Source organism: Oncorhynchus mykiss, chromosome 9, assembly GCF_057628025.1.
Source record: "Oncorhynchus mykiss isolate SJ-2025 chromosome 9, ASM5762802v1, whole genome shotgun sequence".
NCBI classification, from domain to species: domain Eukaryota; kingdom Metazoa; phylum Chordata; class Actinopteri; order Salmoniformes; family Salmonidae; genus Oncorhynchus; species Oncorhynchus mykiss.
The window spans coordinates 40107081-40119470 of NC_143030.1; the positions used below are offsets into that span (position 1 = coordinate 40107081).

Sequence of the window (12390 nt, forward strand, 5' to 3'; positions counted from 1 at the left end):
ATTCAGCCCCAGTCCCTCAGCCCCAGAGGAGTGTATGTGTGTGTGTGTGTGTGTGTGTGGGGGGGTGGGGGGTGGAAGTGGGAAGTGGAAATTTACAGTCCCGAGTCAGTATCTGGATAGTTGGTCCACGGCTATGAGGCAGTGCCCAATCTCCACATAGGATTTAATTGTCTTTATCTGAGGGGCGGGCCTCGCTGTCAACTCCACTTCTTGTGAGCTGTGTTGGCATAAAGGCATTCAGTACAGAGGAATGTAGACAGCTGAGAGAGAAGCACACTACACATAGCCACACTATGAAGGAAATGTAAGTCCTTGGAATTACTCAACTGGATTTAGAAAATAGCCGTATCTTAATATTTATGTCAAGTGATTATTAAGGTGTTTTGTTGGATGCTTTTTGTTTCAACTGAATAAGCAATTTCATGTAAGTACTTCAAAACCCTTCAATTAATATAATTGAAATGTCTTTGTTGATGTTTGTGAGTGTGAAAATAGGACTATGGATTGCAATTCTGTTCTTTATGTCTGTTTACCTTTTTACAGGATCTTTCTTTGTGTTTGACTGACTATCAGAGGCTAAGTTGGACATGTTTATAATGCTGTGTTTACAGATAATGACAGTGTAGTGTTTTTAGAAGGGCTTGAGAATATCTGGTCATGGGTTTCTGGGTGGGCCACTTGGCCATTCCAAGGACGGTTTGCCTTAAGTCTTACCCAACGGCAGACAGCATCCCAGCACCCAGCAGGTGAAAGCACAGAGAGAGAGAGAGAGAGAGAGAGAGAGAGAGAGAGAGAGAGAGAGAGAGAGAGAGAGAGAGAGAGAGAGGCAGGGATAGAGAGAGAGCCAGGGATAGAGACAGGGATAGAGAGAGGAAGATAAATAGAGTGGGGCGATAGCTGATCCAGTTATGTAATGAGGGTTGCGAGTGGACGGCGGTTCAAGTTGACTTGTCATGTATAACAGAGACAGAGAGAACCTAGAATATTACAGTGCAGAATGAGTCCTGAGCGATGCAGAGGAAAATAAGAGTAGATGGATTGAGTAATGAGGGGCTGTGTTGTTGTAGCTCGAGCATCCTTTTAATAATTGAACAAAATAATAAGCAGTTATTTTACACTGCAAGACAAGTTCCATTTTTTGTTAGACTCCAAAACAGAAGCACATAGTGGTCACTGGTCAATGTTTGCAGCTTTGCATTGCATTTTCATAATGTGGTATTTGTCTGTGAATAACTACAATGTGTGTAGAGTAGTTTTCCGTCTTAAAAGCATCTCTGTTCTGTTTCTCACTCTGCCTGTACAGTTGCTACATGATGTTCCTGTATGGAGTGTTAGTCATGTGACATGGTGAATGAAGATACCTTTTTGAAGATTTATAGCTGTCTTTCAACTGAGAGTAGTTTGGATAGATTGTTCTTTAAACTGGCAATATGTATTGTCCAACTATAAATCAACTTTGAATAATACTGTCACTTTCAGTGGCTAAAAGAGAAACATTTACTCATTGGAGAATAATTTGTTCTCCAGCTTTTCTTCTGTGAATCTATTGGAAACCCAGCACATTGTCAACCGACTCGTAGGCTTTTGTTAGCAACGCAATCCCCAATAACATATTTCCATTGGAGACAGCAAGAGTAAAAGGGAAGCCTTTGATGTTTCTGTTTCTGCCAACTGCATTTCAGTGTGGGACAGCCTCAAAAGGAGAGGAAACCTTACCCTGGTACACCGGTATATCAGCCTCACGATTAATCATAGCAGCTTTCTTCCTTCTTCCTGTTTATTCATTATATTCCAGCAGTAAGTTGTACTATATTCTAGCAATTTGTGTCTTTCTTACCTTCTGCCCTGCCATGGGTTGGGTGTTTTACAGCCCTTTGGCACAGGCAGGGAAACGGCATACCTAAGACGCTAATGACAAATCTTGTCTTTCTTGGAAAGGATGTTTACAATATAAACATTCAGGGAACTTAAGCTGTGGGATCTTCCTGGAACCAAGCCAAGCTTTTGGGAAAACACGGGGATATCTTCTTCTGTAAATGTGGACTACATTAGTCCAACTGCTCTAAACATTAAGCAAATTATTTGAATGTGATTCGGGATATATATCCATGTTGGATATCATGAGTTTGTCAGTGTTATTTAAGATGTTTTTTTTTATTTGTTATGCTCGGTCTGAAAGGCATACAGTATGTCATGTTCAAAACATTCCCTTAAAGTTTAAAAAATAATACATAATCAAGATGTTATTAAATATGTTATATTATGCGCATAGAAATTATAGTTGTACAGTATAACTGTGCGCAAGTGAGTAATGCCATCAAGAAAAATGATTTTACCATAAGTTATCTAGTCCAACCCAGAGGGATTTTCAATGCAAGATTGAGCACAAAATCCAAAGTGAAGTAATTTAAAGAGGACTGTGCTGAGGAAGTAGCCATACAGTAACTCCTGTTGCAGTTCTTATAGCTGAATAACTGTATCACACCATGGCTGGCTATACAGCACGTGAGACACCCTTATCATGCTAATGCTCCGTCCTATAGCGTTATCCGTCTCAAGTCTCTCTCTCTCTCTCTCTCTCTCTCCCCCTTCTTGCCCTATTCCTGTTCATCTCGCTCTCGCTTTCTCTTTCTCTTGGTAACTCTTTTGCAATTTTTTTTATCTTCCTCCTCTCTTTTTCCTTCTCCTTGTCCTCTCTGCTCTCTACCTCTATAGAATGGCACAGAAAGAGAAGCTACAAAGTCTGAAAGATTTCCACAAGGACACACTGAAGCCTTCGCCAGGGAAGAGCCCAGGCACTCGACCGGAGGATGAGGCAGAGGGCAAGCCCATCCAGAGGGAGAAGTGGGCCAGCAAGTTAGACTTTATCTTGTCCGTGGCCGGAGGCTTTGTCGGTTTAGGAAACGTGTGGCGCTTCCCGTACCTCTGCTATAAGAATGGTGGAGGTTGGCATTCAAATGAACATGGGCCCTTTCTCCATAGAAACAGGTCTTAAAATGTGGGGGGTCAATCAAGTTAGATAAAAAAAATTCAGTAACCTTCAAAGAACTCAACTCGGGGACTGCAATTACAGGATTTTGATTTGTGAAATGGCTGTGGGTAGGCACATACTGTAGACCCTGTAGATTAACTGTCTCGCTTTCTCTCCTCCACCCAGGTGCGTTTCTCATCCCCTACACCATCTTCCTGTTTGGTGGAGGCCTGCCGGTATTCTTCCTGGAGGTGGCTTTGGGCCAGTATACCTCTGAGGGAGGCATCACCTGCTGGGAAAAACTCTGCCCCATCTTCACTGGTGAGTCACCACACTTCCTATTGTCCCAATACCATTCTCCCATATTGCCCTTAGACCAGTCATCATCGGGGAAAGTAGGCAGGGAAAGGACGCGGTGTAAGCCTTCTTGGGCATGGTGTGATGTACTGTAGGTGGTAACGTCAGAGACGGAGTGAGGAATTAGTGAAGAGCCTAAACACTGCAGAGTTTCCATTAGCATTGCTTAGGCTGGGCCTGCTCTGTGCCAAGCCTACTCCGTGCCTGCTTAGTGATGTGTCCCATCGTAGAAAAAAATCTAAAATGAAAATGATGTTGCCAGCCCTTGATCTAGCCTTGAGGTTCTTCACACCCTGCTTTAAAAAAACTAAATCCAGTGACAATACCCAGCCTGTGGTTGGTATTGTTGTTCTGACTGCTCTTGCATAACTCACTAACAGCATCCAGCAGCACTGATTGTGTTGTCTGTCTATGGGTTGCTAGACTCAGTGTACAGACATTGTGTTCTACTGAGGTGTCCCTCGCTGGGTTCCAATAGGTAATTGGACCACACTTACTTCATTAATTAGCCGGCTCTGTGATGTGTAAAATACATTATTCAGAATAGCATGAGGAGTAGCCTAGTCTCAAATCTGGATGTCCCTCAGCCAATTTCTCTATGCTTTTGTCTTCTTGAGGATTTGACTGAAGCACATAAACCTACTGATCTGGGACCAGGCTAATTGAGGATTGCCTCATTTACATTAGAGACTGGACGTCGTCAAACACAAAACATTGAGACTTGCCTATTTTTGGCAGGTAAATACATACATACGTATTTTCAGCCTTGGGTGTGTAAAGGAATGCTGAGTTCTGTGTTACCATTGAGCGGAGAAGTGTGAGCGCTCCGTAAATGACCTATCGATGGGATCTGTGTAGTTCTGATGAACAGACGTTAGCATGATGTTGTTATTGCAGTCCTGGTGTCAAGTTATGGCCCTAAAACGTATCTCCTTATCAGTCAGGGTCCTGCCATAGATTTTCACTGTAATATACTATAGGAAGACCAGTTCTATCATGCAGACCAGTAAGTAGTGAGACAGCTGAACATAACAAAGCAGCAATAGACCCCCTTCAGATGTTTTAACACTCTAGTGAAGGCTCCCAGCCATGAGCTGCTATTCCATGAAGCTGGGAGCGACTGGTAGAAAGAGACAGCTGAAGACAAGGGCTGGGAGTGCAGACGATCTTTAGCAGCTGTTTATGAGCTTGAATAATCAAGGAGTGCTGAGGCAGCTGCCTGTCTGACTGGCAGGGTGTGTGACTGGCACAAACATGCACGTGTGCGCACGCACATACACCCACAAGTCCGCACACGCTCACACACAGACTACAGAGAGACAGACGCCCACCGGTGGCCTATAGGTGGCTTCCACTCTCCCTCTTAGTAATTTTTTTACACTTTCAGAAGGCCTGCCTCACCCACCACACACACAACCATGGATTAATTTGTCTAACAGTTTGTCTGTGGAATGTGGGGGCTGAGAAGGGAGGAAAGGGGGAAGAGGCGGGAGAGAGGGGGTTACCGGAGGTGACACCAGTCTAATAATAGTTCAGAGGAGTGGAAGAGTACAGGGGATTTCTGTATCTAGGTGGGGACCAATGTCATATCTAAAAATAACATACAAACACTAAGGTCATTATAACTGTAGTTAGTACACTCAAGCCAGGGAAACATCCTCTCTTTGAAATAGGAGTGAGCTGAGTTGTGAACCATCTGTAGATTTGTTTCCATTGGTTATATATAAATCTCCTCAAAAGGCACTAGGTCAGTGTTCACTGAAGTGCTTCAGCTCCAATGTTGGCTTTACAATTTGTCGTTTACAAGGGGATTCAGTGTCACGTACTGTAGCCCCTATGACATTGTTTTGCTAGGGATTACATGTTTTCTCTTCTCTGTAGGTATTGGCTACGCCTCCATTGTGATCGTCTCTCTCCTGAACATCTACTATATAGTGATTCTAGCCTGGGGACTCTACTACCTATTCCAGTGCTTTCAGCCGGAGCTGCCATGGGCCAAATGCAATCAGCCATGGAACACAGCCCGGTGTGTGGAGGACACATTCCGCAAGAACAAGACCCTGATGCTTGCTGCCAACATCACCAACTTCACCTCCCCCGTCACTGAGTTCTGGGAGTGAGTACTCACTGTCCAACAGTTGGAATAACTCTGTTCTGACACACACACAGACAAACACACACAGAGAAAAGCAGAAAAGCCTACACACAAGCATACACAAATCAATACACACACATGCAACCACGTACACACGCACACACGCGCATAAACACACACACATTCTGTCCACATATACAAGGTCAAAAACAAACTCAAATAAAAAAGACAACATGAAAACTACAGATACTGTACCTCTTCCTTGTTTGCTGTAAACATATGTTTGGATTGGCTACATTTCCAGAGCAGAAAGCACACTGAACTTTAATAAACTCCCCGCTTAGTCATGAGGTTCATTCTATCTAAATTGGATCTTTCACTGCACTATATTTGGATCAATGGGTATTATCGTTTTCCTTTCCTTTTAAAAGTATGTGTCCTTTTGGGGAGACACTATCACTTAACTTCAAATCCCAGTTCACTGTAAAATAATGCTTACTTACATTTGGTCCACACAAAATCCAACAGCATAGATTGTATCTACTTTCTACCACATCCATGGGCCAGACACTGATGAGGTAGAATATCCCACCGAAATATAACACATAGAATGAAAATAACACACTGGCATCTCTTAATATTCTCTCAGGGCACAGCACATTCAGGCCCAGGAGGAGCTAGAGCAGAGGGGGGTTTGTGAAAACTTAACCTCACCAGATACATTATTTCTCCACAATCATATCGTCTGTCTATTTGCTTTTCACTGCTATGATGTTACCTCTGTTGGCATGAAACCTTGGTCAGGACCCACAGGAATTATGAGATGTCACACTTGCCCTACTTAAAAACTTATTGATGCACCCATCCCGTTAGCGGGATCATTTTCGTCAACATCCGCTGAATTGCAGAGCGCCAAATTCAAATTAAATTACTACAAATATTTAATTTTCATGAAATCACAAGTGCAATATAGCTAAACACAGCTTAGCTTGTTGTTAATCCACCTGGCATGTCAGATTTCAAAAAAGCTTTTCGGCGAAAGCATACTAAGCGTTTATGTAAGGACATCTCTCTCAGCAGAAAAAACATTACAAACAGCTAGCAGCCAAGTAGATTGGTCACTAAAGTCAGAAAAGCAATAAAATTAATCTTTGATGATCTTCGGATGTTTGCACTCACGAGACTCACAGATACACAATAAATGTTCCCTATGTTCCATAAATATTATTTCATATCCAAAACACCTCCATTTGGTTGGCGCGTTATGTTCAGAAATCCACAGGCTCGAGCGGTCATGGCCGGGCAGAAGAAAATTCCAAATAGTATCCGTAAAGTTTGTAGAAACATGTCAAACGTTTTTTATAATCAATCCTCAGGTTGTTTTTACAATATACAGTGGGGAAAAAAGTATTTAGTCAGCCACCAATTGTGCAAGTTCTCCCACTTAAAAAGATGAGAGAGGCCTGTACTTTTCCTCATAGGTACACTTCAACAATGACAGACAAAATGAGGAAAAAAAATCCAGAAAATCACATTGTAGAATTTTTAATGAAGTTATTTGCAAATTATGGTGGAAAATAAGTATTTGGTCACCTACAAACAAGCAAGATTTCTGGCTCTTACAGACCTGTAACTTCTTCTTTAAGAGGCTCCTTTGTCCTCCACTCGTTACCTGTATTAATGGCACCTGTTTGAACTTGTTATCAGTATAAAAGACACCTGTCCACAACCTCAAACAATCACACTCCAAACTCCACTATGGCCAAGACCAAAGAGCTGTCAGAGGACACCAGAAACAAATTGTAGACCTGCACCAGGCTGGGAAGACTGAATCTGCAATAGGTAAGCAGCTTGGTTTGAAGAAATCAACTGTGGGAGCAATTATTAGGAAATGGAAGACATACAAGACCACTGATAATCTCCTTCGATCTGGGGCTCCACGCAAGATCTCAACCCGTGGGGTCAAAATGATCACAAGAACGGTGAGCAAAAATCCCAGAACCACACGGGTGGACCTAGTGAATGACCTGCAGAGAGCTGGGACCAAAGTAACAAAGCCTACCATCAGTAACACACTACGTGCCAGACGTGTCCCCCTGCTTAAGCCAGTACATGTCCAGGCCCATCTGAAGTGGCTTCGTAAGAAGCATTTCAAGGTCCTGGAGTGGCCTAGCCAGTCTCCAAATCTCAACCCCATAGAAAATCTTTGGAGGGAGTTGAAAGTCTGTGTTGCAACAGCCCCAAAACATCACTGCTCTAGAGGAGATCTGCATGGAGGAATGGGCCAAAATACCAGCAACAGTGTGTGAAAACATTGTGAAGACTTACAGAAAATGTTTGACCTCTGTCATTGCCAAAAGAGGGTATATAACAAAGTACTGAGATAAACTTTTGTTCTTGACCAAATACTTATTTTCCACCATCATTTGCAAATAAATTCATTAAAAATCCTACAATGTGATTTTCTGGATTTTTTTTCTCATTTTTTCTGTCATAGTTGAAGTGTACTATGATGAAAATTACAGGCCTCTCTCATCTTTTTAATTGGGAGAACTTGCACAATTGGTGGCTGACTAAATACTTTTTTGAACTTTCAGGAAAAACAGCACTTCCGAGTTAGATTTTCCTCAGGTTGTCGCCTGCAACATCAGTTCTGTTAAACTCACAGACAATATTTTGACAGTTTTGGAAACTTTAGAGTGTTTCCTATCCTAATCGGACAATTATATGCATATTCTAGATTCTGGGCCTGAGAAATAGGCAGTTTCATTTGGGTACTCAACAGGTTAAAAAAACAAACATTGTAGAGCGAGAAACTGTACTATACTGTACTGTACCATGAAGGGGTCTACATAGACTTCCAGTTCCATCAGAGCCTCTCCCCAAAGACCGTAATTGACCTGTATCCTGTCTGTTCCCTCCCTCCTAAGACGCAACGTGCTGAGCATCTCTTCTGGGATCGACGACATCGGCCCCTTAAAGTGGGACCTAGCCCTGTGTCTCCTGGCAGTATGGATTGTCTGTTTTTTCTGCATCTGGAAGGGAGTCAAGTCCACTGGGAAGGTTTGTTGAAGATTGCTGTGGTTGTTATCAGACTTGTTTGCAATCTCTAAAAAGGTACGGTAGAGTAATGTTTTCCATGATATCCAATTGGTAGTTACAATCTTGTCTCATCGCTGCAACTCCCCAGCGGACTCAGGAGAGGCAAAGGTCAAGAGCCATGCATCTTCCGAAACATGACCTGCCAAGCCACACTATAGACACACAGCCAGCTCCACCAATGTGTCCGAGGAAACATAGTCCAACTAACATCAGCTTGCAGGCGCCTGGCCCACCACAAGGAGTTGCTAGAGCACAATGAGCCAAGGAAATCCCCATGGCCAAACCCTTCCCTAACCCGGACGACATTTGGGCCAATTGTGCACCGCCCCATGGGGCTCCCGGTCACAGCCAGCTGTGACCCAGCTTGAGATCAAACCCAAGGCAGTAGTGGCACCTCTGTGCTGCGATGCAGTGACTTAGACCACTGCGCCACTTGGGAGGCCCAGGTGCTGGCTGTTTTCTGCTGTAGCCAACTTGTCGATGTCACTTTGTTGATGATATCAGAAACATTCTGATACCCAGGCATGCTAGTCTGCTTTATTACCACTGTGATTTGTTGGGAGATCTATTTGGCAAATTCTTACAGAAATACCCCTTTGTGGTTTCAGCTCCTTACTTAAACAAAACAGAATTAGCCCCTTTCATTATGTTAAACCGCTGCATATCCAGCATACACTACTGTACAGTGTATTTCCATGCACTCACTTCAGCCGCCCACCCCAACTGAAAATATCCTCACACAATGCAAACTACAGTCAACTTTCTTTGTGGAGTTGTGTTCTTCTGTATATTCCATGCTCCCCTTTCCTATGTGTTTATCAAAAAAACTATTCAAAGCAAGAAACATTCCATTCTGTAAAATGGCCGACTACGCCACCTATTAAAATTCCATGATGAAACCTTGGCTTCAGCTGATGGGCCATCTCTGGAGCCCCCACAGCGGCCATACGCAATAGGCATCCGGACCCAGAATAGTAGAATGCACAAGCTGCAATTTAGACATTTGGATGTGCGTCAGCAGTTTCCCTTGTATTATGTCAGTCATTGCAGACCTCAGAGAGCTATATATGACAGTTCATCAACTGCCCATGTCAACTAAAGTTTTGTTTTAGCCCATTGATTCTGTTAAGAATGGCAAAATGTGTAGAATTGCAGGAAATGAGTTTCAGAACTGCCAAATTGTCTTTCCAACCCAAGGCAAAGTGTGTGTGTGTGTGTGTGTGTGTGTGTTTGTGTCAATGACAGTGCTTGTGCCCATAGAAATACATGTGGCACAGGGGATGTTGCATGGGTTGCAAGGTGGGGTTTGTTACTACACTCATAATTACAATATCAATCCGGATTTTTGCCACCTAGGACATTTGTGTGACCAGACCTTCTCAAATAGTATTTGAGTACCCCTCCATAATTAATTTTTAAAAAACACATCAAATTTGCATTTTGACATTTCACATATCAGAAAACACCTCGCGAGAAACTCACTTTATAATGTTATTTCCTCACTTGTGAAAAGATTGAAAAGATGTTTCATCAGTAATGTTTCCACCGGTGGAATTAGGGTGACCACATCTACAAAGCCCAAATGCGGGACAAGGGAACGATTTTGCAGGACTTTTGCGGAGTAGTGGACAGGATAATTTTTGAGTGGACAGGTTAATGGATTACGTTCAAATGGCGACATAGTTCTGCTGAATGAAGGTTACTGCCCCCCAATAAGTCCCACCGCGAAGCTGGCGCAATTTGGACTAACCCCTTTCAAACATTGTGTTTTGACATACAGACACCTGGGTTGTACCATTGGATTAGTCTATTTCTTCTGAATCAGTGTGATTAACAGGGGCTGAGATAGAGTGGTGTTTGTGAAACAAGTGTGGAACCTGAAAGGACCCGGGGGCCAGGTCTTATTACAAACATTTCTGTAGTATCCAAATGGTTTGAGCTACAAATTATTAAAAGCTATCTATGAAAATCTGAGACTGTCACAAACCACAAATACAAACACTGTATAGCCTAAAAACATGGTTAAAACTATCATTTTCATATCATGGATGGTCAGTCCTTGCATATATAGCATAGTTTATGGATTTTGTATTTCTCCAGCCCCATCCCTCAGCTTTTCACTGAAACTGTGGCGGGGGAAACACATTGTTAATGTTTCAATTAAGAATTTGGTGGAGTTCTCTAAGTGAGCGAACTTCTGAAGTGAAGAACAAAATTATTAGTATTGAAATCAAAAATGATTTTGAAAGCAAAACATAAACCCAAAAGTATTGACAGCAAAACAAAATATTGCAAATAAATAATTTGCAAAGAAATTAATTGTAAATGGATGCAACAAAAATAATGTCTTCAGTGATTTAAAAATATATATAACATAATTAAATAAAACACATCACTCTTTTCTGTTACCTTGGCCTTTGCTTTGGCTGCCTTTTTTCCAGTTGCAACTTTTTGGCCCATTCCAGCAACATAGTACCCTGTATCCCACTGCTGGTTTGCTTTTGAAGCTAAGCAGGGTCAATACTGGTTGGTCCCTGGATGGGAGACCAGACATAGCTGGGAGTGGTGAAAAGAAACACACGGGAAAAATAAATGTCACAAAAAAATGTAATGAGGGAAAAATGTACATTAGCAACTTCACACATGTCTGAAAACCATGTCTGACTGTGGAAATCCTATAAACCACATGTGTATTTTTGTTGTTGTAAAGGCTGCCCTATGAAGTGGGTAGAAGTTACCCCTAAACTAACCACAGACTGAGGATCAGATATCACCTTTCATCACCTGATTGATGGGGGATAGTAGATCTGTAGTTGGGGGCAACGTCTACCTAAAGCATCCTCTCCAAGATCCATTCCATTACGGAACCTTTACATCAGCGGATGGAACTATCTTTGTCCCATTGCATCATGGAACCTTGACATCAGCTAATATGTCTCTACCTGTCTTTATCTGTTTTTTCCAGGTGGTGTATATCACAGCAACTTTCCCTTTCGTCATGCTCATCGTGCTGCTGGTGCGTGGAGTGACTCTGCCAGGGGCATCCGAAGGGATCAAATTCTATCTCTACCCCAACATGACCCGCCTACAGGACCCAGAGGTAGAAGCCAGAACCCAGAATCCTAATCCCCACCCCTCTACCCATCTTTACTGTCTCCGTACAGTCCCCTCCGCCCACCCCTAATGACCTTATCCCACATCAATGCATATCTGTTTACATACACGTCCATCAAGGGCCTCTTACTGATATCTCTACATCGCAAAGTCATCTAGACTGCGGAAAAGGAACCAGTCCACAGCCTTTGTTAGGTCTTAGGTCTGGTTGAGTTATTAGTGGTGCTATAATTGAGAGAACATGTGTTCACAATGCAAGACCCGCTAGAACTCGCCAATCATCCAGGTTTATGACATAATTCAATTAGCTCCCTCCTCTGGATTGACGTGACTAACTGTGCCTGGCGGACCTGAAAAGTTCAATGGCAATCATTTTGCAACATCATGTGCTTTTGGGATGTTTTTTATTACATTCTCGGCGCCAAAAGCTAAGAGTTACTTTTGTTGGATAAATTAGATTTACAGCATGGCATCCCACGTGTTCTTTTTGATTTCCGATGTTATAACAATAGGCTGTTCAGTTTTGATGGGAATGTTCCTTTTTATTCCCCAAAATTGTATTTGCGATCGCAACATGTTTAATCAAGTAGCTATTTGTCTTAGACTCAGAAGCTTAGTTAGTTTTGCATTCAATTAAACAGAGATAGAAAAAGTAATAATAAAATGCTTTATCACATTAAATGTCAAATCTCATCACATTAGGTTAATCTAACCCAATTATGTCCCAGCAAAGATGAAAAAGGTTGCCAAC

General features: G+C 42.4%; 1 protein-coding gene across 4 annotated transcripts in view; it reads left to right on the forward strand.

The window, feature by feature from the left end:
• The window catches only part of LOC110531953 (sodium- and chloride-dependent taurine transporter), a 24354-nt gene continuing 11964 nt past the window's right edge, over positions 1–12390 (forward strand). For 2 of the 4 annotated variants that reach the window (XR_016483260.1, XM_021615500.3), the window contains exons 1-6: positions 1–304; positions 2716–2945; positions 3158–3292; positions 5210–5444; positions 8354–8486; positions 11491–11625. Coding sequence is in view for 2 of the 4 variants with exons in the window: in XM_021615500.3 (XP_021471175.1) it covers positions 294–304; positions 2716–2945; positions 3158–3292; positions 5210–5444; positions 8354–8486; positions 11491–11625 (879 nt within the window). In the remaining 2 variants the exon portion in view is untranslated. Of the gene's footprint in view, positions 425–2715; positions 2946–3157; positions 3293–5209; positions 5445–8353; positions 8487–11490; positions 11626–12390 lie in introns of all 4 variants that reach the window. The other 2 variants (XR_016483261.1, XM_036987842.2) reach the window with 1 other exon arrangement.